Here is a 25,578-nt window from a genome sequence, read left to right as displayed (position 1 = left end):
CCATCCCTTCATCCATCCATCTATTGGAGCCAAATTCACAGTTTATATTTAATAGTTATTTGGATCGTAATGCACGACGCTAAAGTTGGCTTCCGATTCACAACTTCAGCGTTGTGCCGAACGCACTGTTTTTATTTAATAGTTCATTTACATAAGCATTGTTTGAACTTCCAATTAAATAATGCTACGTCACAGAGATGCTGTTAGCGAGACTCATTGCTGATTGAAGCCTCAGAAAGTTGGAAGCGATATAGTTTTTTGACCGTGTGTTCGTGTAATTTCTATTTTTTGGAATAAAAAGTTGATGAAGAACACATCTCACTCGCGTTTCGAAAAACAGTTGCTGGACAGACTTCAAGCAGTGGGACAAGAGAAAGACAAGCAGAGAGAGAGAGAGAGACACTACACCATCCATCCGTCCATCCATCCGTCCGTTATGTTTTCTGCCTGAGTTTTTCTGAGTCTGCCTAATGAACATAAAAGGTGTCTTGAGAAGAAAATCTACATTTACAACGAAGGAAAAGCAGCACTAACACTTTGTTCTCCAGTAAATCATTGTCAAATGTCAACAAGAGGAAAATGTTCCTTCTCTAACTGCGAATTTGGAAACATAATTTAAATTAAAACCACAAATGAGCCTTATAAACAAAGGATAATATTCACACCCGCTTCAGAAGAACCGGGCCATTTAACCTGTGAATGCGGAGATCCGAGAATTCGGTCCATTCTAATAGATTCTGAGGAGACGCGCCCGCCGGCAGCGTGCTGACGTCACTCGTACGTGCCTCCCTCCGCTGTGGGATCACAGCTGCTCGTCGGTGCTTCAGGTCTGCGGAGGTGCGCGCGCACCGTGCTGGTCAGTCAGTCGGAGCAGCTTGTGTCTCGGCCGCGGTTCTCTGCTGTGGTTCTGGTTCTGCTGGTTCTGTTGGACTCCCTCTCCTCCCTGAGCCGCAGGGGATGAGGGGATGATCGGCCGCGTCTCCTCTCACTCCCCGCCTCCTCCTCCTCCTCCTCCGATCGGCTCCGTCTCGGCTTGGCCAGGATGCGGGCTGCGGTGTTTGCGGCCCTGCTAGCCGTGGGCACCTGCCTTCCAGGTGAGACCAGGCGAATGCTGGCTGCTGCGCTCGCGCCAGGATCCCCCCCCCCCCCCCCCCGCAGGGTTCGCTTCAGTGTCTCTGAAATCGATTCCAGAAATTATCCTTGCTTGTTGATGTTGGGGGGGGGGGGCATACCCGCGCTTTTACGTTGTCTCTGATTGGCCAACTACCTGCAGGTGCTGGAGACCTTTTGACTTTTTCTTGTTTGTGACCTGACTTTATTGGATGGAGGGAAACACCTGGAAAGATGGAGGGGGGCGGGGGGGTCAAAGGCCAGAAAAATCCCATCAATTTGGCTCCTTCAGGTTACAGCTGCTGAAATTCTGCATGGGGTGGAAGTCAGAGGGGGGGCTCCCTGCAGCGGTGAGCTGATGAGGTCTTGAAAACGAACAGTTTGCAGCTGAAAGTGAACAGTGGAGCTGAAAACTCAACAGTTTGTGGAAACAGAAGGTTGATATCTGATGTATTTCCCCCACCTGATAGAGATGCAGCAGCAACAGATGCTGTATCTGCTGCAGCAACAGATGCAGCAACAGGTGCAGCAGCAGCAGATGCAGCAGCAGATGAAGAAGATGCAGATGCAGCAACAGATGCTGCAGGTGCAGCAACAGGTGCAGCAGCAGCAGATGCAGCTGATTCAGCAGCAGCAGATGCAGCTGATTCAGCAGCAGCATATGCAGCAACAAATGCAGCAGCAGATGCAGCAGCAGATGCAGTAGATGCAGCAGCAGGTGCAGATGCAGATAGTGCAGCAGCAGATGCAGATAGTGCAGCAGCAGATGCAGATAGTGCAGCAGCAGATGCAGATAGTGCAGCAGCAGATGCAGATAGTGCAGCAGCAGATGCAGATAGTGCAGCAGCAGATGCAGATAGTGCAGCAGCAGATGCAGATAGTGCAGCAGCAGATGCAGATAGTGCAGATGCAGATGCAGATAGTGCAGCAGCAGATGCAGATAGTGCAGCAGCAGATGCAGATAGTGCAGCAGCAGATGCAGATAGTGCAGCAGCAGATGCAGATAGTGCAGCAGCAGATGCAGATAGTGCAGCAGCAGATGCAGATAGTGCAGCAGCAGATGCAGATAGTGCAGCAGCAGCTGCAGATAGTGCAGATAGTGCAGCTGCAGATAGTGCAGATAGTGCAGCTGCAGATAGTGCAGATAGTGCAGCTGCAGATAGTGCAGATAGTGCAGCTGCAGATAGTGCAGATAGTGCAGCTGCAGATAGTGCAGATAGTGCAGATAGTGCAGATAGTGCAGATAGTGCAGATAGTGCAGCTGCAGATAGTGCAGCTAGTGCAGCTGCAGATAGTGCAGATAGTGCAGCTGCAGATAGTGCAGATAGTGCAGCTGCAGATAGTGCAGATAGTGCAGCTAGTGCAGCTGCAGATAGTGCAGCTGCAGCTAGTGCAGCTAGTGCAGCTGCAGCTAGTGCAGCTGCAGCTAGTGCAGCTAGTGCAGCTGCAGCTAGTGCAGCTGCAGCTAGTGCAGCTGCAGCTAGTGCAGCTAGTGCAGCTGCAGCTAGTGCAGCTAGTGCAGCTGCAGATAGTGCAGCTAGTGCAGCTAGTGCAGATAGTGCAGCTAGTGCAGATAGTGCAGCTAGTGCAGATAGTGCAGCTAGTGCAGATAGTGCAGCTGCAGATAGTGCAGCTGCAGATAGTGCAGCTAGTGCAGCTGCAGCTAGTGCAGCTGCAGATAGTGCAGCTAGTGCAGCTGCAGATAGTGCAGCTGCAGATAGTGCAGCTGCAGATAGTGCAGCTGCAGATAGTGCAGATAGTGCAGCTGCAGATAGTGCAGCTAGTGCAGCTGCAGATAGTGCAGCTAGTGCAGCTGCAGCTAGTGCAGCTAGTGCAGCTAGTGCAGATGCAGATAGTGCAGCTAGTGCAGCTAGTGCAGCTGCAGATAGTGCAGCTAGTGCAGCTAGTGCAGCTGCAGATAGTGCAGCCAGTGCAGCTAGTGCAGATGCAGATAGTGCAGCTAGTGCAGATGCAGATAGTGCAGCTAGTGCAGATGCAGATAGTGCAGCTAGTGCAGATGCAGATAGTGCAGCTAGTGCAGATGCAGATAGTGCAGATGCAGATAGTGCAGATAGTGCAGCTGCTGCAGATAGTGCAGCTGCTGCAGATAGTGCAGCTGCTGCAGATAGTGCAGCTGCTGCAGATAGTGCAGCTGCTGCAGATAGTGCAGCTGCTGCAGATAGTGCAGCTGCTGCAGATAGTGCAGCTAGTGCAGATAGTGCAGCTAGTGCAGATAGTGCAGCTGCAGATGCAGCAACAGGTGCAGCAGATGCAGCAGCAGCAGATTGTGACCTGCAGCCGTGTGACAGACCTTCACATGTCTGTGCTCCACTTTCAGGATTCCTACCAAAGAAACTGTTTTTTCTTTCAGACGGAGCTAAAGGAGATTTCTGGTCTTTGTTGGCCCTACTTTCTCTGGTGGATTGATATCCTCTGAGCTTTGCCGTGCAGCAGTGAGCTGCTTTGTGTCTACAGCAGGGCGGCTTGTGTCAGCGGTCTGTGGGTTCCTTCAGAGTTTAGCTGGATGCAGGGAAAGACCAGGAAGGCTGCTGGTAAATGGGCTTGTCTTTGAGGGGGGGGGGGGGGGGGGTCCATCTTCTTTCTTCTCCACCTTCTGCTGCTGTCGGGGTTCCACCTTCAGTTCATCTGCACCCGTTCCCTCAGCAGCACGACTCGTACAGCTGGGTTTTACCCATCATTTTCAGAATCCAGCTTTGCATTTTCATGGTTTACACACTTAGGCTGCGTCTGAATTCCCGCCCTAACCCCTAACTACTAAAAATCTAGTGAGCATTGATGCATACTGGTTTGAGAGTTTGAGGCCTTTGGTGCATGGTTACCAAGGCAACAGGTTTGACTACATTACCACAGATTCCAGGGGAGGCGGCGCTGCCCAAGATGTGAACGGAGAGACCACCTTTATGCCGGCGAGCTCCACATTGTTTCAGCTGGTTACAGCCGTCATCAGTGTGTGAACGGGTGTGTGCCGCATAAGTCCACGCCATTTACCATCTCTGTCAGCCAATCCTAGACCGGGGAGAGGGCGAAGAAGCACAGTCAGGTGAGGTGAGGGTGTTAAAGAGCCTAAATCAGGCAAAATCAACTTTTTGAGCCTTTAAGCTTATTATATTGTTCATTCCTCACAAAAACAACCCCAAAGTGCTATTTTGATCCATTCCTGCATTTCTGAGCACCAGACATCACAAAGTGAGGAACAGCCCCTTCCAGGAAGAGTCTGTGCTGCCGGCCCCGCCCCCAGGCTAACGCACACGCCCACTTTCTCAGTGGAGCTAGCAGTGATAGACTTAACGCTTTCATTTCCTATGAACATCCATCTTTGGAAAAGTTCGGATGTTCGTTTTCGTGGGAGAAACGCAGCTGGATGACGCCATGAAATGGGTGGACCCACAAGGAGCAAAAGACGGAGCCTCAGTGATCAAGTCGTCTGTCTTCTGGGTAAAAAATGAGCTGCGAAAGTAACTTATATTCCATCAAAATACAAGAGGCGATGCATGTGAAGTAAGAAGCTTTGAAGTCCAGTTGCTATGACTGGACTTTGAGACTCCAGGCTTTGAGCGTGTAGCCTCTGATGCTCCAGGAACAGGGTTGACCCCATCCGAATAGGAAACTGGCAGCTGGGGGGGAGAACGGCTGGATCATGGAAGCCCGACTCTGCTGGTTACAGTTCCTCTGCTGACACGGTTGTCTCTGTGGTTCTGACTGCAGTCGGGCTGAGAGGAACCACAACCTGAAGGACATCAGCATGTTCTGACTTCATGCGTGTTTGCTCTGCAGACACTGGATAAGTGTGAAGTGTGCAGCCGCCATGCTGCAGCCGCCATGCTGCAGCCGCCATGCTGCAGCTGCAGCATGGCGGCGGCAGGGTGGCGCTCAGAGTTGGGCTCCTCACAGAAGAGCTGAGGAACCTGACAGCCTTTGTCCACACAGCTTTGATAGAGCAGCTCAGTTCTATTTGAATGTGGCTGCATTCAAAGCAGTCCTGCTGGGGGGGGTGAGATAAGAGGTGCAGCCTTTTTGTTGGACTGCCTGAGCGTCTGGACCGTGGTGGAGGCTCTTCTGGTGGTGAAGTTTAGGATGGGGATGTTGCGGTTTCAGTGTGGAAGCACCATCGCTGTGGGGGGGGGGGGGGGGGGGGGGCTTGCGGGGCTTCTTATTTTTGCTGGAAGTGTGTGTGTGTGTGCTCCACCTGCGGTGTCAAAGGAGTGCAGCACCAAAGTGTGACGAGTCGTCCACGTGTCTGCCTTCTCCATCTATCTGTGACTTCTGCGTTTGTCAGTGAGTCACCCTCCTCTGCTGACGTCTCCCTCCCTGTTGCCATGGTGATTGTCATGGCAACAAGTGTCCAGGTTCCACCAGAGATGAGAGGGGATCTAGCGAGGAAGCTGGAGGAGGTAACATGGACGGCCTCGCTGTGTTTCTGTGCTGCGCTGCTGCAGAGGTGTGCAGGCAGCGAGACGGATCTGGACGGATCTGCAGCTCATGTTGATAACACCTGCCAACCACAGGGGGGCGGTTATGATGCAGTGAGGGGAGGCCGTGATGTAAGATGAGACTAATAAATCCCAAAAAAGGTGTCCTCTTGTGCGTTGTTGTTGAGTTTGTGTGATGAACACAAACTACTGAAAATGGAGTTTTTCTGTTTGAGAAAATTCAGCTTGAAATCTGTTTGATTCCATCTTTTCTTGCGTTTCATCTACTGTGGAAAAGAGACGCTGATCCTCTCCGATTCAGACAACCCCCCCCAGACACAGATGATCCTCTCCTGACACAGAGCTCAAGTGAAGGTGGTATGGGAAAGCTGTGGTTGCTCAAAAGCAGCTCCACTATGTGTTTTGCCTCAGCAGGGTCGGACCTGTGCCCCCGCAGTTTGGACTGTGCTCGCGCCGGGCGCCACTTCTGCCAGCCTGGGAGCTCCCGCTGTGGCCCCTGCCTGCGCCCCCTGGTGGAAGACTCCTACGGTCGCTGCATTGTCAGGAGGAGACATGGTCATCCATCTGGTAAGACTTTTGAAGCGGAGGGAAGTTCATCAGCTGAAATTGGGGTTGCCACGGTGATGCAGAGCGGGTCCCATTATCTAACTTCCTTCACTTTTCAGCAGCAAACCTGACATGAAACTATGCTAAATACTGATTTCAATCATTCCCTCCAGTCTCAGAGGACAGCTTCTGGAACCACCAGCTCCCGTCCACCTGAAGGTTCAGGACTCTGAAACAGCCGCGTTCCTGTCTTTCATTCGCTCTTGTTGCCGTCCAGCATCCTCCCCAACGCGCCAACACTGAGGCCTAATTTAGGCTTCATGTGCACGTGTCTCACACTTTGAGACATGTCTGTGGAAGAGTGTGAGGAGTGGACTCCCCGTTGGTGTTTAAAAATGTGGAAACAACAGTTCACTTTTCAGATCTGGTTTTACGGTTCTGTATATACAGGATATTCATTGTTTAAAGGGTCAGACTCTGAAAGGACTTTTTTTTATTTAGTACCTGTGATGCCAGGAAATCATCAACTGTTTAGAAATAAGATACAACTCAATATTTGTCGATCCCCCATCAGAGAAATGAGCTGGTAATCAGCTGACAGGAGAAAACCTCTGGCTTCCCTGGAGCAGAGACCAGATTGGCTTGTTTTTAGCATTTACCTGGGGATGTTCACAATGTGCCTGCTGTGCTGCTGAAGGAGTAACACCACCACTTCTTTTGCTTTGTCCAGAGGCTCAGGAAGAGTTCCTCTCCTACCAGCCACCAGGAGATGCTTATGAAGTATTTTCCTCCTCTTCCTCTTTTACACCCTGTCCAGTACCTGAGAAAACTGAGAGATGGAGCCTCCACAGCTTTATTGTTACTACAGTGATGTAGTGACCCTGCTAACCTCATCTGTCAGTCTGTCCGTCACCACAGTAAACAAGGAGCCTTAAAGCTTATCCTAGGTTAAGTCCCGCCTCCACCTGGAACTCCTCTGTCTTCCAGCTCTCTTTTATGTCCTGAACATCTCCAATGTTCTTCTGTGTCACTCCAGACTTCCTCATCCAAACTACTCGTCATCTTCCTCACCACCAGAGTCATCCTCACATCACATCCTTTGCTGTCTGGATAAACTCTCCCCAGCCGTGTCTAAGCATCGATCTCTCAGATTACAGTTTGAACGAGAGGGAATGAACCTGTGATCTCCCCCTCTCCTCCTCCTCCTCCATCACTTACCATATTTTGGGTATCTTCCATTTCCCCTCGTCTTCGTCTTAACAAAACTTTTGTTTTCCTGGCATTGATATGATGATGATGATGGCTGGTCCAAGCAGCGCCGCGATTGGGTGACAGAGAATGGCTTCTGATTGGTCATTTGGGGTTTCTCACTGTAGATCAGTGATCGCGCTCGTCTGTGGGCGTGGTGTTTCACACACAGACGAAGCTTTTTTACGGAAGACAATTTTTTTCTACAAAACTGTTTTCACACACAAAGAATTCTTATTACAAGTACAAAACTTTTACAGATGGAGTCATTTTTTCTACAGTTACATAGCATCTGTACAGACACACAAATCTCTTCTTATTAGTACGAAACCTTTTTACGGATGGACAACACCTTTGCAACAAACCTGACTTTATACAGATTCTCTCCCTCTTGGGACCAGCCTGCAAAAGCAGTGGATTGTGCCCCCTTGTGGTTGCATTAGGAATCAACCTTTGGCTTGAAATTATTCTTTTGATACTCAGTATCAAGGCATTGGTAGGTGCTTAAAAACTAGGTACCAAGCCATAAATGAGAAAGTCTGAAGGGTGACTGAAACATGTTACCGGGTTGGGTGTAGGATTGGAGGTTAGAGGTGAGTTTGGCTGCCTGAGCATGTGCAGAACACACTTTGTCTTCTTTCCAGGTAAAGGGACTTCTTACCCTGAGCTCGATGAGGAGATTGACTTCCTGTCTGCCATCATCAGCGAGCAGGGGACCGAATCTCTGGTTTCAGGTACGGAGCAGACCACAGCTTTACTCAGATGACTTTGAAACCTAACACTGCTAATGTCACAGGAACCTGAAATTCTGCTTTATAGCAGCCACAGTCTCCCAGCCTCAGGACGTCAGACCAGATGCCAATCAAACTGCAGAGGTGCCCACCAGCCAAGGTCACCTGTCAAGCAGTTGGGCTCCACCCACCACCACAAACCACACCTCCATTCCTCCCAGAGATCCCATCATCCTCCCCTACCCTTCCAGTGACCGTGTGTTTGTCAGTAAGTGCAGATTTAAGACACGTTAACCTCAAAGGAAATCCAGCAGCTAAAACTAGGATTTGTGAGTTTCTGTTCTCTGGGGATCTAGTTATCTCCTGTTTCGGACAAAGAACATAACTCTTTTTCTTAACACAACATGGGTTGTGAAAGACGGCAGTCTTTGCCCATGAGGGGCAGAGGCAGGTTGCCCCAGGGGGGGTAGATCATCCTGGATGCTGTTCAGTAATGCAGCACCAGCTCTGATAGCTTGTGGGAGAAATAAATACCAAGATATTTGACATGATTTGACCGGCATGGAGAGTCTTTACTACTGTTCAGTCACATCTCAGTCTGAGATGGAGGAGACTTCACTAATATGTTTTCTGTTTCTCAGATTTATTGTGAATTTTGTAGAAGTAATATGTCGTAAAGACTTCTTTTGTGATTAGTGTGTTTAGATACCTTTCTTGAATCTTACTTTGAATCAACCTCTGGCTGCAGCTCTTATTGCTGCAGCCAGAGGTTGATTCAAAGTAGCATGAAGACGAGGACAGTGGGCGGCCCCGTCTGCTTCCTCTTTAACAACAAACCTTTTGGGAAAATCGTACTTTTCCAAAAGCGAACATTTATTTTGACAGGCCTCCTCCATTGCCTCCCAACCAGCTGTTCATGTGATGCTGATCTGACCTGCATCCAGATTCCTCCATGGCTGCAGTGCAGTCAGTGAACAAGACAACTCTCAGGGGGGTTCAGAGATGCCACCAGGCTTTAGGTTTATCTCAGGGTCTTTTCTAGCATCAAAACCTTTTTTCTGATCATTTCTCAGCACAGAGAGCTTCAAAGCGGAAACACAGTTTGAATTGAAGTCCTGTGTGACCTCATTCTTGACGCAAACCGTCTACCAAAGATTTCACAGAGCAGCTAATCAGAGCAGTTTGGGTGAAAGGATTTCTTTGTGAGCTTCATGCTGAGAAACCGTCAGATAGATCCTGATTTCCCTTTCTGGGAACAAACAGCAGAGCTGAGATGTGGCATTCATTTATTCATCTAGGTCAAGCAGTGGGGGTCGTCAGCAACTCCCAGGCTGACGCCCACAGCAGCGCCCCCTCTGCCGAGCTGTCCTGCCGAAACCATGTCCTCCTTGGACATACGGAGACCTGCTCTGCTGTCTCTGCCCCTGACTGTCTGTTTTTATCTTTTCCTAGTCATCAGCAGCGTCTTCATTGCGGCCGGGGGGCTGGTGTTACTCGTAGCGGGGGCCTGCTGGCTCAGGTAAGCCGTTTCTCAGTGGGACCGTGGCTCTGCCTTCCACATGAGAGCTTGCAGGCTTCTTTTGATGCTTCAGAACTATTGGACAGTGAGGATTGTGGAGCTTTATCGTTCGGTCTCATCTGTTGTGTGTCTTTGATGGAGTCGACATCTTTAACACAGTGGTCGTCTTGATTTGTGGCATTCAGAGTCTACAAGACCAGACGGATGATTGGAATGTAAAAAAGCACAAAAACACACTTTCTGACGTAAACAAAAGCAAACTGAGCAGAATCGACAAGAAAATACTAATTTCTAGTCTACAGGTGACAATAGACTGTGCTGCTTAGATGCTGACACACCCACCAACAGGAGGTCAGGGCGGACGGCGCCTTCTGGGTTCTCTCTTCTTTAGCTTTTTATAAAAATTTCTCTTTTTTTTGTGTTTTTTTTGTGTATTTTCTTATTATTCATAGGGCTTATTTTATTATTTTATTGCATATGTGAGAATTGGTGTTTTTGCGTTCTTGTTTGTTTTAATGTACATCACCTTAAGCTGTTCTTTGCTTTTTCATGAAAGGTGCTTTGGAAATAGAATTAATTTGAATTTAAATACTGTAACGTATGCCATTGGAAACGCATACACGCCAATCTGCTAAAGCTCTGGAGTCTTATTTTGAAAAGAGCTGCACAGGAAATGGCAAAAACTATAAATAAGAAATGAAGATGGAAGTCCTTCACCTGTGTCTGCTGTGTGCTGATGTGGCCCACCACCAGCCCTGCAGCCTCCTTATCTGGGAGCTTTGACACAGTACCCCCTCCCCTCCCCCCTTTATTATTATTATTTTTTATCACACACTAACCTATTACTGACCTCTGAATGACATCCGGGCTTCATCTGAGTGTCATTTGTTGCCATGATCAAGGTAATATTGTGGGACAGATGTGGGCCGGCTGTGGTGCAGTAGTAGGGCAGTCCACCCATGATCATACTATTGCAGGTTCGATTCCCGCCTTGCACACCCATGAGTCGATGCATCCTTGGGCAAGACACTGAACTTCCACCTTGCCCCTGGTGGTGTGCAGGGGCCTCATTTATAAAACTTTGCGTAGGATTTGCGTCAGAAGTGGCGTACGGATGAAACATAGGACGTGCGTACGCACAGAAATATTCGGAGTTATAAAACCGTGCGCACGCACATCCTACGCATCTTTCCCTTAATAAATCACAACCGATTCTAAATGCTGCGCAGCTTTAGCGGCTTCATGACACGCCCATAGTTGCCCATAAATAGTCCGTGAAACGCCCACAAATGAATATTCATTGATTATGAAAACATGGCAAACACAGAGAGGAAATGAAAAAAAACGTAACTTCACTCAATGTGAAGTAGAAGTTATCGTTGGCGAGGTGGAAAAGAGGAGAAGAATGTTGTTTGGAGGGCCCAGTGTGGGCATTACTAATGCCAAAAAGGCACGTGAGTGGCAGACGGTGGCAGACGCCGTAATGCTGTAGCCTCACAACCTCGGACCGTGGCCGTAGAAATAAAAAAGAGAAGGTCGGACATCAAAGTCAAGGCAAAAAAACGTCTAGCGCTGTACCCCCCCCCCCCCCCCCCCACACACACACACCCGTGTCTGCCACGGGTGTGTGTGTGTGTGGGGGGGGGGGACACCGGAGCTGACCCCTCCTGATGAGAGACTGGCGGCAATAATTGGGGAATCCCAACGCGCCTGATGCGGCGGGGCCTGTCCACACACACGTACATTCTAATGTTACACACATACCTGTTGGCTCCAAAAATGTTTACATACACATCTAAACATGTACACCATACAACTACAGTTCACACACTCTTACTCATGCACACAAACCAACACACGTAAATCATTTCTGGAAAGTGGGCGCCACTCCGCTGGCGCTTTTCTTCAGTGTTGACAAAGGTGTTCTAATGCTGTGATGTAATCACTCTGGGGGCGGGGTTTAAAGCCTTGCAGTTGAAGGCTCGTGTACAGCAGTCAGACCCTGCCAAGGTTCATGGTTCATAATAGAGTGTTTGTGTTGCTCGGCTGCAGGTAGTTTTCCATTAACCCTGGTGCTAGCTTGTGGGGTCCCAACGTTAACGTGCCTCCAAGGCATGTTAATGTTGGGAGTGGGGTCATCTGGACCCCACAAGATGGCACAAGGGTAAAGCTGGACCTGCAGGGAGGAGAAGTCTGCTGACCCCCCACCCCCTCTGGGGGAAAGGATAAAAAAGAACCAAACGGTATTCCACCGGACAATTTGAGTGATTCTCTACGGATGACCAGCACAGAGTCTCTGTGCTTCAACCAGTAAATGAGCTCGTTCTACCTGTTGGCGACATTCCTGCCATGACTGACCGGAGCAGGTGTCCTCTTTCATCCACCGCAGAATGAACCCTCATTACGGAGAGGATGAGGTCTGACGGGGCCCTAGAGACCTTCAGAGTGATTCTAACAGCTTTCTTCTGTGTCAGATTACAGAAAGGCCTGCGTCTCACTCAGAAGGTGGACTATCCCGCTTACGGACTGATGAGAGCCCAGAACATCTGCAGCTTTGTGAGTAGAAAACATCAGAAATGTAGAAATAACCAAACTGAGGGCATGTTCTCGTCAGTTTAAACTCGTGTTTGTTTAGGGAAGAGTTGCTGGTTTAAATCCCTCTCATAGACAGATGCACAGTTTAGTTTTCAAAGAGGAAAAAAAAATCCCACAAGATACTGTATTTGAGTAAAAAACAGAGATGTTTGTGATGTTTCCTCTCCCAAAACAGTAGGTAGCAGGAAACGTGAAACTGTTTTGAATTTAAAATTATATGGAGAAAAACTGGAGGAAGTGCAGAGTTTTAGATAATTGGGAGTTCTATTTGATACAAAGTTGAAATGGAGAGAAAATATTGATAGTATAGTAGGGAGATGTAAGAAAGTCATAAATATATTGAGGTGCTTGAAAGGCACTGGGTGGGGAGCTAGTGACCAGGCTTTAAAACAAATATATGTTACAATAATGGGTCAGTCACAGATTATGGAATTATTGTTTACAATTCAGCTTGCAAAACTCTGTTGCATAGTTTTTTTTTTTCCAGTTTTACTGAACATAATATCAAAGACTGTTACATAATGTAGGGGGTCATTCAAAATCAGGCGTTGAGAATATGTACTGGGGCTATGAGCTCAACTCCTGCTGTGTCATTACAAGTTGAAATGGGGGAAATACCATTGAATCTCAGAGTTAAACCACTGCTGCTTTAATTTTTGGGTGAACATACGGGGTAGTGCAGATGAAGAACACATGGTTAGCAGAGCTACTGCTCCCTGTTGGGAAAGTGGGAGTGGGAAAAACGAAAGTGTTGCTTGGAAATGAGCTAGATTAGAGAGAGGAACAAAGAGTCATGGTAAAACCCTAGTTAAGACGTTTTTGTATCCGGCCACTCCCTTCTGGATTTTTTCAACCTCCACAGGAAGATGGAGGGTAGCAAAGGGAAGGGAAACTGGGATGAAATCCCAGCAGACGGTTAGACACGGCCTCATTTATCCCCATTTATACAGATGGATCTAAAGACCCAGACACAAAGGACTGGTTTTTCTGTCTGTATCCCTACATTGGGAAAATATGTCGGAATCAAGACGTCAAAGGATCTTTCAGTTTTTGCAGTTGAAATGTTGGCAATATCATATAGTTTACACTGGTTAGAATTGGAGATGGTATAATATGTTCAGACTCATTATCAGCATTGATGTCCTTGAAATCTTTTTCTTCTGAAAGCAGATCAGATCCAATGGATGAAATTTATTGAAGATAAGCATCAGATTTATGTGGGTACCAGCACATCGGGGGGTGGAGGGAAATGAAATGGCTGATTTTCTGGCAAAACGGGCCTTGAAACAGAGTATAGAGATGGAAATTCCTTTAGGCAGAACGGAAATTAGGGCGATTAGGAGGCGTATTGTGGAAGAATGGCAGAAACAATGGGAAAGAGAGATGAAAGGTCGATATTATTCATTATTCAAGACAAAGTGGGGAGAGGAATGAATATTAGAGTAAACACCAGAGATCACGGCATAATATCACGGTTGAGGATGGGACACACTGCTCTAAATAACACATTACATCTGATAGGGAAACATCCAACTGGTGTGTGTGAGTGTGGGAAAGGGGAAGAATCAGTGGAGCACATTCTGTGTCATTGTGAATTGAATGGGGAAGAAAGACGACAGCTGGAGAATAGAGTACGGTTGATAAAAGGTGAACGGCTGAGTTTGAAGAAGCTTTTGGGAGGGGAGGAGAATTTAAATGGTGCAATTATAGGTTCTTTGAGCAGAACCAGATTATTTAGGAGAATATTGTTGTTTTTTTAAGTTAGGTAGTCCCCCACTCCGCCCCATACTCCAATACAGTAGGTGGCAGTAGTGCACCTTGTTGTTGATGCCTCCTGCCATTTAAACTACAAGAAGAAGAAGCAGATTTTTTTTTTTTTGGGGGGGGGGGGTTAATCCTGTCTGAACAGAGCAACATCAACAGACAACCAAGCGGGCTCTGGGGTCAAGGCAAGGCGGCCTTTGGTTCAGCTTTGGTAACACCAGCGGCTCCAGTAACAGAACGGGTCAGAAGTTCTGTTGGGTTTCTAATAGCAGCTGCCCGTCGTTAGGAATCTTCAGAACTTTTCTGTTGAACAAATGTGGACCAAGACGGTTGGTTTGTTCAAATTCTGAATGAAATCCTCTCTGCTGGGATGTTGACCCTCATCCTCTGAAAAATGAGAAATCTCCGACACCATGCTGGAGTGTGACCCCCCCCCCCCCCCCCCACACACACACACACACCCCCCGTGTTGTTTTCCAGCCTGGGGATAAGAAGCTGGCCCACAACGCTCAGATGTACCACTACCAGCACCAGAAGCAGCAGATGCTCTCCATGGAGAGGTGAGTCATCCTTGTCTGCTGGGCTTTTTACCAACAAAGACAAACGAATGAAAGGAAAGGAAAGCTTGATTTTTACTATGTTGACCTAGAATGGACAATAGAATGCAGCTTTTGTTGGTCAAACATGTCTGACATTATTTCAGTTTTATCTTTCCTTTATGATATGATAAAAGGATCAACTGAGATCTACCTGGAAGTGCTCCTTTGGATTCAGCAAATGTCGTTTCAGACACTCACCGACATTACGACAGAACAGCTGCACCCAACCGTCCGAACCGTTGGGTTTCACTGCTGCAGCACTGCTTTTATTAAATATGCTGCAAAACTGACTGTTGGCAGTTGAAATCCCATGGAGGAATTTGGAAGCTTTCTTAAATGAGTTCATTGTTTTATGGAACATTTAAGTTTCTTTTGGTTCTGGAGGGAAGTTCAGGTGATAAATGTCTGTTTACCTAACTTGGACTGGATAATAAACACCTGTGTGGTGATGTCCGTTGGGTGTTTGGAGAGCCACATGGTACAGTGTTGTTCTGACGAGGTTCTGGTGTCTTCAGCACATTAGCATCTGCACCCAGAGGTCACCGAGGTCCATGATGAAGACAAACACAAGGTTGTCCTTCATATGGATCTACTCCTGGTCCAGTTGTTGGAGAAAAGCCATTGCAACTCAACTCAACTCAACTTTATTTATAAAGCACTTTAAACAGAACAAGGTTCACCAAAGTGCTGAACAACACAAAAATTAATAAAAGCACATGAAAATATAAAGCACAAAACACATAAAATAGGTCCGGATTCCAACTCAGTTAAAAGCCAAAGTGAAAAAATATGTTTTAAGAGCAGATTTAAAAATACTAAGTGAGTCTATCTGTCTGAGGTACAGGGGCAATTTGTTCCAGATTTTTGGTCCGAAGACCGAGAAGGCTCGGTCACCTCTCAGTTTTCTCCTGGTCTTCGAGACGACCAGCTGTGTCTGATTTGTTGACCTAAAGGAGCGGGGAGGAGTGTACACCTGAATCAGGTCAGACAGATATTTTGGAGCGAGTCCATGGAGACTGCAGTGTGTAGTTGACACTGTTGTTACTGTCAGACCAAAGTGTGGAAACACTTCTTAGTGTTTTATATTTGTTCTCTCATGTTCTCCTCTTGTTGACATGGTCTATAAACCAGCATCTCCTGCATGACAGGTGTCGGGTGCAATGCTTTCCTGTGGTGCCTGACAAGCCTTTACTACTTTCCCTTCCTGTTCTTTCGGTGTGTTCTCTACCTGAATACACATTTCCACCCGGATTGTCTAGTTCAGCTTGAGTCTCATTCTGCAGAATGCTGGAGGTGTGTTTGACCATTGGCCAGATGTTTTCCACCTATGGTTTTCTCCTGAACCATCAGGTTACACGTGCCCTGACTGTTATCAACATTTGGTGTCTTATCGTTTGGAATTAAAATGTTTGTATTCCATTGAACTACAGGTAACAGATAAACGGTTGTAGTGGCCTCTGTCAGGCTGAAGTAGCTCAGTAGATCGTCTGCACAGATGACTGAGTTGTTTTGAATCGGCATGGGACGGACTCAGGAGTCTTCATGTTAAACCCAGGGGGAGCCCAAACATGACCATGGTTTTGGTCAAAGTGACCAGACTTGACTCAGGTGTTCAGTCAGGTCTGATGGCAGCTGGAACACACTGTTTAGGTCATGTCAGACGACAAAGCCTGAGGAGATGCTTTGCAGGAGTACCATGCTTGACTTTTCTAAAAGTTTGATGGCACATCATACCTGCACAAACCTGAGTTTTGCCTCATGATGGGGCGGGAAGCCTGAAAACATCCCGACTGGTTTTGCTCCAGCATGGAGGTCAGATCCTGAGGTCATCTTTGAGTCTGAGCTATGACCCCATCAAAGGCTCGAGGCAGAAGCAGCAATGATGACCAGAAGTTCCTTTATTTTCCACATATTGATCAATAGCTCCATTTTGGTGTATAGGCAAGAAAAAAGAAATGCAGGAAAGATCCCACCTCCACAGGTGTGTCTGGGAGGGGGGTCGCTAAAGGTTGAGGTCTCAGTCAGTGTGTGACAGATCATTTCCCATGATCAGTCTATTTTCATAATGGGGAAGAGACATATGAGGCATCACCTGGTTACAGCCCCTCCCCCTGAGGCATCACCTGGTTACAGCCCCTCCCCCTGAGGCATCACCTAGCTACAGCCCCTCCCCTGAGTCATCACCTGGCTATAGCCCCTCCCCCTATGGCATCACCCCAGATACAGCCCCTCCCCTCTAAGGCATCTCCTGGTTACAGCCCCTCCCCTGAGTCATCACCAGGCTATAGCCCCTCCCCCTAAGGCATCACCTGGTTACAGCCCCTCCCCCTGAGGCATCACTTGGATATGGCCCCTCCCCTCTAAGGCATCACCTGGTTACAGCCCCTCCCCCTAAAGCATCACCTATCTGCAGCCTCTCCCCTGAGTCTTCACCTGGCTTAAGCCCCTCCCCCAACACATCACCTGTTTACAACCCCTCCCCCTGAAGCATCACCTGGACACAGCCCCTCCCCCTGAGGCATCACCTGGACACAGCCCCTCCCCCCCGAGGCATCACTTGGACACAGCCCCTCCCCCTGAGGCATCACTGGCCACAGCCCCTCCCCCTGAGGTATCACCTCGTTACAGCCCCTCCCCCTGAGGCATCACTTGGACACAGCCCCTCCCCCTGAGGCATTACATGGATACAGCCCCTCCCCCTGAAGCATCATATGGCTATAGCCCCTCCCCCTGAGGCATCACATGGATACAGCCCCTCCCCTCTAAGGCATCACCTGGATACAGCCCCTCTCCTGAGTCATCACCTGGCTATAGCCCCTCCCCCTAACGCATCACCTGGTTACAGCCCCTCACCTCTAAGGCATCACAAGGATACAGCCCCTCCCCCTAAGGCATCACCTGGTTACAGCCCCTCCCCCTGAGGTATCACCTGAATACAGCCCCTCCCCCTGAAGCATCACATGGATACAGCCCCTTCCCCTGAGGCATCACCTGGTTACAGCCCCTCCCCCTAAAGCATCACCTATCTCCAGCCTCTCCCCTGAGTCTTCACCTGGCTTAAGCCCCTCCCCCTAACACATCACCTGTTTACAACCCCTCCCCCTGAAGCATCACCTGGATGCAGTCCGTCCCCTCTACGGCATCACCTGGACACAGCCCCTCCCCCTGAGGCATCACTTGGACACAGCCCCTCCCCCTGAGGTATCACCTCGTTACAGCCCCTCCCCCTGAGGCATCACTTGGACACAGCCCCTCCCCCTGAGGCATCACATGGATACAGCCCCTCCCCCTAAGGCATCACCTGGTTACAGCCCCTCCCCATGAGGTATCACCTGAATACAGCCCCTCCCCCTGAGGCATCACATGGATACAGCCCCTCCCCCTGAGGCATCACCTGGTTACAGCCCCTCCCCCTAAAGCATCACCTATCTCCAGCCTCTCCCCTGAGTCTTCACCTGGCTTAAGCCCCTCCCCCTAACACATCACCTGTTTACAACCCCTCCCCCTGAAGCATCACCTGGATGCAGTCCGTCCCCTCTACGGCATCACCTGGACACAGCCCCTCCCCCTGAGGCATCACTTGGACACAGCCCCTCCCCCTGAGGCATCACTTGGCCACAGCCCCTCCCCCTGAGGTATCACCTCGTTACAGCCCCTCCCCCTGAGGCATCACTTGGACACAGCCCCTCCCCCTGAGGCATCACATGGATACAGCCCCTCCCCCTGAGGCATTACATGGATACAGCCCCTCCCCCTGAAGCATCATATGGCTATAGCCCCTCCCCCTGAGGCATCACCTGGATACAGTCCCTCCCCTCTAAGGCATCACCTGGATACAGCCCCTCTCCTGAGTCATCACCTGGCTATAGCCCCTCCCCCTAACGCATCACCTGGTTACAGCCCCTCACCTCTAAGGCATCACAAGGATACAGCCCCTCCCCCTAAGGCATCACCTGGTTACAGCCCCTCCCCCTGAGGTATCACCTGAATACAGCCCCTCCCCCTGAGGCATCACTTGGCTATAGCTCCTCCCCCTTGAGGCATCACCTTGCTTTAGTTCAGGTCACCAAAAAACATCGTGTTCACATGAAACAAATACTTTTTTTTACATTTTCATTATTTTATATTCTGAAAAAGAGAAAATGTTTGAATTTTTATTTTTTTATTATAATATTTTATTTTTAAAATGTCTTTGTTTTGAAAGGGAAACTTGAAATACCAAAAAGCTCCTATGCCCCCCACCCCCTCCACAGTGAATCTGTTTGTGGCCCCCACAGGCACAGGGACGAGCCCAAAGTTCCCGACTCAGGAGCCTCCACAGATGAGGAGAACGAGGACGGAGACTTCACCGTGTACGAGTGTCCAGGACTGGCGCCCGTGAGTCAACCGCGCTCTTCGTCACTGTCAGTTCACCAGCCAGGTGTCAGTCAGAGCCTTTCTGGAGGCGGGGGGGGGGGGGGGGGGGGGCGCGGGGGGTCCATGTGAAGCTAGCAGAGAATGAACCACAATCGTCCACTGCTACTCACCAGATCTGACATCATGGTCCCTTTTGTGTTTGGATTCTGTTTCGGGGCAGAAATCCCTGCTGTGTCATTCACTTCCTGTTTGTGGATGTCCACTTCCTGTTTGTGTACGTCCGCTTACTGTTTGTGGACGTCCGCTTCCTGTTTGTGGACGTCCGCTTCCTGTTTGTGGACGTCCGCTTCCTGTTTGTGGACGTCCACTTCCTGTTTGTGGACGTCCGCTTCCTGTTTGTGGACGTCCGCTTCCTGTTTGTGGACGTCCGCTTCCTGTTTGTGGACGTCCGCTTCCTGTTTGTGGACGTCCGCTTCCTGTTTGTGGACGTCCACTTCCTGTTTGTGGACGTCCGCTTCCTGTTTGTGGACGTCCGCTTCCTGTTTGTGGACGTCCACTTCCTGTTTGTGGACGTCCGCTTCCTGTTTGTGGACGTCCGCTTCCTGTTTGTGGAAGTCCACTTCCTGTTTGTGGACGTCCGCTTCCTGTTTGTGGACGTCCGCTTCCTGTTTGTGGACGTCCGCTTCCTGTTTGTGGACGTCCGCTTCCTGTTTGTGGACGTCCACTTCCTGTTTGTGAAAGTCCACTATTCTGTCTGACATGGTTCTTCTTGACGCTGTTCCTGACCACGGACTGTCCCACTTCCTTTGCAGACGGGGGAGATGGAGGTGAAGAACCCCCTTTTTGACGACTCCACCCTTTACCTGCAGAGGCTCCACCAGTGAATCTGGAGTCTCGGATGTTGGAATGTAGCGCTGTTGTGTTCTCTGGCCGAACGGACATGCATGCACACACTCCTCACACGCTGCTGAGCGCCGCCGCGCCCCCGTGGTCAGAGACGCCGAACAGACTGAAGATTCCTCCAGGTTCCTCTTCAGTGTTTGAATGTTTGGCGAGTTCCTCCTGTAGACTCTGGCTCCCCTGCAGCGTTTGACAGAAGGAGCAGGTGTGGGCGGAGTCTCCTCCCTGCAGCGTATGTCCGTTTGTGATGTAGCCTCGTGTCCTCCGTCCTGCTCCTCTATGCATGGTTAGATGGCGCTGTGTAAGAAACTGGAGTATGCATTTCCTGTTTGAACCTCAGACTTGCTGCAGATTTATATAAACCTGTATAGATATATGTACACAGATATATTTGAAATGTTGTTTTTACGCACTACAGGTCAGATCCACTTTAGATTTCTGCAGCTGGGGTCACGTCTCCATCTTCTTTCCATCTAATGGGGGGGGGGTGCCTCAGGGGGAGGGACTTTTGCCAGGTGATGCCTCAGGGGGAGGGGCTAAATGGCTTTTGCCCAGCTGGAGCAGAGTGCATCCTATCATGCGGTGCACGTGTGGCCCCACGGAGGCTGTTCAGGTCCGACTCCTCAAGCGCCTCACGGGCACTCTCTGCTTGCCCCCCCTGAAGGTCTTGCCCCCTCCCCCTGACGCGGGCTGTTTTTGGGATGTCCTGTCGGGAAAGCCCCTACTGCTCCCTCCACAGCTGTCCTAAAGAAAATAAATTGTTCTCCTTTCTCGGATGGATTTAGGCGGCGCCAAAAGCTCACTCAACCCCCCCGGATGCTGTTCCCCGTCTGAGGGTCATCCAGGGGGCGGAGCCTGAAAACACAGAACGTGTTCAGCTGCACATCAGTGTTCCAGCGTTAGCTTGCATGAGAAAACCACAGCAAAGACAGAAAAATAAACATTTGTCTGACCTGAAGTGTGAGGCTGGTCTCTTCCTTCTCCTTTTTATTTCTGATTCTTCTGGAAGCTTTTGAAACTAAATCTTCTTTAAAACTGTAACAAAGAGTTCTGAGGCTTTTAAGTCATTATTTCTGACCTCCAGCGTTGTGTATTTGCTTTTATTCTGAAAATCAAGAGAATAAAAATGTTGACCACTTACTGCCCTACGTACTTGTTTTCAAATAGAAACCTCCTAAAATGACGGTTTCTGACATTCTCCAAGTTCTGAATCCAAAAATGTTGATGCGTAAAATCTGCAGACAGTCTCCCAATGAGCCATTTTCTCAAGGACTCATAACGGTCTGAACTGCTGTAAAAACATTAAACTAAAGTAAGTAATAAGGACACATTTCTGGTTTAGCATGAAGGCTAAATCTGACAGAACCGTCTTTATTGTCTAAGCGGGTTGGTGCAGTGAGTTCCCAAAGTCGGCGTGGTTGAATCATCTGAGATGATGTTGCATATTTTTAACAGCTTGTGAGTCCAAATGAAATGATCAAAAAATGCTAAATGATGCATGTTTTGGTTGTCTTTGCAAGTGTGTGTGCTTGTCGTCATTAGTTGGATCTCACTGCAGCTAAAGCCGTGGTTGGCGCTCTGGCCTCACAGTGAGAAGGCCCTGGTTCAAATCCCTGCTGGGCTCTTTTCCTCGTGCATGCGTGGGCTTTCTCCAGCTTCCCCCCACAGTCTAAAAAAATGCTTCTTAGCTCAGTTGGTTCAAGCGTCCCTAGGTGTGCCTGTGTGGGGGTTATCGTGTGCGCCGCGACACACTGGTGACATGTCCACGCTGTGCCCCGCCTCCAACTGTAGTTTGGAGAGGCTCCAGCAACTCTGTGGCCCCCGAAAGAGATCTAGCAGGTTGAGAACATGGAAGGATTCATTTATGACAAACATTCAACACAAAACCCACAACGTCGGAAGAGAGTGTTGAGACCTGATCTCCCTAAATTTGGGAAATTCATTACACATACTGCACTTCTGGGTCCGAAGTGATTTAGGATGTTGGATTGTAGAATTTGATATAATAGGTTCCTGCTTACCTGGCACAGTGGCGTGCCAGAATCAATGTTGAATAACGGCCTACCTCTTACTTCTCCTCGACAATCCCCACACGAGGCCACATCTGTTAAGACGTGATTTCCCATCCTAGATTGTCTCCCCCTCTTCTTTATTGTCCAAGGAGAAGCGCAATCCAAGAGGTGAGAAGTTTTCCTGAAGATGGAGAATGCCTGGAGACCATAATCCCTGCAACCCACCCACAAGGTTTGGCTCCGCCCCCTTTGTCCCTGGTTCCTGCAGGCCAGCAGGGGGGTGTTGCCAGAACGCACACTTGCACCTCCCCACTCCTGCTTCCCTCCTGTCTCTGCATCCCTCACCCCTCATTCAACAAACTGCTGAGAAAACCATGAAAAGGGAAATCACAGTAATCGGAAAGCAAGTCAATGAAAAGCAAGTCAATGGATAGCAGTACTTTAAACAAAATGGCATATAAAATAAATCTGTATGAAAAAAATATATAAGCTTTTCTGAAAGTTTATCAAACGTTTTTTTGAAAATGAAATCCTTCAGAAGTGACTGTTTTCATGTAAAGGTTGAAAATATCAGTGGGTTTCTATTTTAGGGAGGAGACTGAACTAGAACTAAGAGGCAGTTTCTGCTTCCTCTGCTTCAGGTCTGACATCTGCAACCAGCCTGGAGGTTCTCCTGTGATCCATCCATCATGTGACGACGCTGAACATTCAGTGGACCACATGTCTTTAGAGAGCCCATTAAAAATGTGTTTTATGATGGATGTGGGGGTCAAATCAGAGTCTAGGCTGACCTCTGCTGACAAAACATGGAACTGCATGAAGCTGGGACAACCTTTAACAAATGTAAAATTATTTTTTCAGTTTTTTATTTAAAAAAAAAAAACCTGAACTCTTGTATAATTTTCTTTCCACTTCACAATTGTGAAATTGTGAGCCACTTCTTCATAACATTCCAATAGAAATACACCTATGTGTGTGGTCATTGTGTAAAAAAATGAGAAGTTTAACTGGTATGATACTTTTACAATGAATACTTTTACAAGCCACTTTATCTGATTGCTGCAGCTTTTCTCATCAGAGAACAAAATACACAGTTTTGCAAAGAAGAGTTGACAATATCACCTAAAACAGCAACAATAGCCGGCTGTTCTTCCTACTGTCGGAGGGAACAGGAAGGGTTTTTCAAGAACATCCTGATATCATCCTGACCTTCAAGGTTATGCTGTTGGATGTGCTTCATTTCTTCATTCCAAGGATCAAATTCAGGAAACGTTGACATCTTTCGGCTCTCAAAGCTGCTGTTTGTTTTTCTGTCATGAATTGAAGTCAGTTTGTTTGAAACAGGGGTCAGCAATGTTTATGCCAATCCCAAATGTTGGGCTATCACCAACTAGAATGTCAACTCTATCACAAAGAAATATAAAAACATTTCCAATACATCTCAAATGTTATTCACAAACAGCAGGTCAAATGTCTTTTTTAAACATTTTTTGGCATTAACTCCAAAAAGTGCTTTTATACCAATAATCCACAAGGAAAAAAGGTCAAATTTGAAACAACTTTCTTTGTTTAACCCTTGTTTAACCCCCTTGCATTGACGTGTTCTCCCTACCATGACAAAGGTGGAAAGATTTCATGTAATCCATGGACACCCGTGAAGATCACAAATCATTGAAGAAAACGGGTTCAGAGCACTGTCTAGTGGGTCTAGATCAGTGGTCCCCAACCTTTTTGTCACCGCGGACCGGTACAACGCAAGGCAAGTTTACAGCGGACCGGTGGGGGGGGGGCTGAGGTGCAACGCAAGGTGTGTATCACGTGATGTTTGATGTGGCGACTTTGACGTGCGTTAAGTGTTACGGATGTAACAGAGAGAATCCGGTCACTTTTCAAAATAAAACGTTTCTTTCGAAAAAAAACAATAAAATGGAGATTATTTTTTTCTTTCTGTGCGTCCCGGTGTCAAAATTCCCAGTGCCAAGTGTCCCGCGGCCCGGTAACAGTCCGCGGCCCGGTGGTTGGGGACCACTGGTCTAGATGACCCAACTCCCAAGGTTAAAGTACCTAGGATAGCACAAGGGTTACAAAGGGTGTTAAAGTCTGGGGTGGGTCTATAAGGCTGGGGTGGGTGTTAAAGTCTGGGGTGGGTCTAAAGGGCTGGGGTGGGTCTAAAAGGCTGGGGTGGGTCTAAAGGGCTGGGGTGGGTCTAAAAGGCTGGGGTGGGTCTAAAGGGCTGGGGTGGGTCTATAAGGCTGGGGTGGGTCTAAAGGGCTGGGGTGGGTGTTAAAGTCTGGGGTGGGTCTATAAGGCTGGGGTGGGTGTTAAAGTCTGGGGTGGGTCTAAAAGGCTGGGTGGGTCTAAAAGGCTGGGGTGGGTCTAAAGGGCTGGGGTGGGTCTAAAAGGCTGGGGTGGGTCTAAAGGGCTGGGGTGGGTGTTAAAGTCTGGGGTGGGTCTATAAGGCTGGGGTGGGTCTAAAGGGCCTGGGTGGGTCTAAAGGGCTGGGGTGGGTCTAAAAGCTGGGGTGGGTCTAAAAGGCTGGGGTGGGTCTAAAAGGCTGGGGTGGGTCTAAAGGGCTGGGGTGGGTCTAAAGGTCTGGGGTGGGTCTAAAGGGCCTGGGTGGGTCTAAAGGGCTGGGGTGGGTGTTAAAGTCTGGGGTGGGTCTAAAGGGCTGGGGTGGGTCTAAAGGGCTGTGGTGGGTCTAAAGGGCCTGGGTGGGTCTAAAGGGCTGGGGTGGGTGTTAAAGTCTGGGGTGGGTCTAAAGGGCTGGGGTGGGTCTAAAGGGCTGTGGTGGGTCTAAAGGGCCTGGGTGGGTCTAAAGGGCTGTGGTGGGTCTAAAGGTCTGGGGTGGGTCTAAAGGGCCTGGGTGGGTCTAAAGGGCTGGGGTGGGTCTAAAAGCTGGGGTGGGTCTAAAAGGCTGGGGTGGGTCTAAAAGGCTGGGGTGGGTCTAAAGGGCTGGGGTGGGTCTAAAGGGCTGTGGTGGGTCTAAAGGTCTGGGGTGGGTCTAAAGGGCCTGGGTGGGTCTAAAGGGCTGGGGTGGGTGTTAAAGTCTGGGGTGGGTCTAAAGGGCTGTGGTGGGTCTAAAGGGCCTGGGTGGGTCTAAAGGGCTGGGGTGGGTGTTAAAGTCTGGGGTGGGTCTAAAGGGCTGGGGTGGGTCTAAAGGGCTGTGGTGGGTCTAAAGGTCTGGGGTGGGTCTAAAGGGCCTGGGTGGGTCTAAAGGGCTGGGGTGGGTGTTAAAGTCTGGGGTGGGTCTAAAAGGCTGGGGTGGGTCTAAAAGGCTGGGGTGGGTCTAAAGGGCTGTGGTGGGTCTAAAGGTCTGGGGTGGGTCTAAAGGGCCTGGGTGGGTCTAAAGGGCTGGGGTGGGTCTAAAAGCTGGGGTGGGTCTAAAAGGCTGGGGTGGGTCTAAAAGGCTGGGGTGGGTCTAAAGGGCTGGGGTGGGTCTAAAGGGCTGTGGTGGGTCTAAAGGGCCTGGGTGGGTCTAAAGGGCTGGGGTGGGTGTTAAAGTCTGGGGTGGGTCTAAAGGGCTGGGGTGGGTCTAAAGGGCTGTGGTGGGTCTAAAGGGCCTGGGTGGGTCTAAAGGGCTGGGGTGGGTGTTAAAGTCTGGGGTGGGTCTAAAGGGCTGTGGTGGGTCTAAAGGTCTGGGGTGGGTCTAAAGGGCCTGGGTGGGTCTAAAGGGCTGGGGTGGGTGTTAAAGTCTGGGGTGGGTCTAAAAGGCTGGGGTGGGTCTAAAGGGCTGGGGTGGGTGTTAAA

General features: G+C 49.1%; 1 protein-coding gene across 2 annotated transcripts; it reads left to right on the top strand.

Annotated features, from left to right (window-relative positions):
- The first annotated feature begins 764 nt into the window (after window positions 1-764).
- Window positions 765-20,777, top strand: npdc1b (neural proliferation, differentiation and control, 1b). Of its 2 annotated transcripts, none has more exons than XM_023958875.2 (9): window positions 765-1,094; window positions 5,976-6,128; window positions 8,000-8,089; window positions 8,175-8,354; window positions 9,539-9,605; window positions 12,080-12,161; window positions 14,445-14,524; window positions 18,841-18,940; window positions 19,732-20,777. In XM_023958875.2, the coding sequence occupies exons 1-9, from the start codon at window positions 1,043-1,045 to the stop codon at window positions 19,801-19,803; spliced, it is 876 nt and encodes a 291-aa protein (XP_023814643.1). In that variant the 5' UTR covers window positions 765-1,042; the 3' UTR covers window positions 19,804-20,777. The 2 variants fall into 2 exon arrangements, with proteins under 2 accessions (XP_023814643.1, XP_023814642.1); XM_023958874.2 differs by having other exon boundaries at window positions 778-1,094; window positions 5,973-6,128.
- Window positions 20,778-25,578: the final 4,801 nt, after the last annotated feature.

This window comes from Oryzias latipes, chromosome 9 (assembly GCF_053564925.1).
Source record: "Oryzias latipes strain Hd-rR chromosome 9, Olatipes_Hd-rR_3.1".
Lineage (NCBI taxonomy): Eukaryota > Metazoa > Chordata > Actinopteri > Beloniformes > Adrianichthyidae > Oryzias > Oryzias latipes.
Note: the sequence above shows the minus strand (reverse complement) of the source record. Positions and strands in the feature narration are given on the sequence as shown.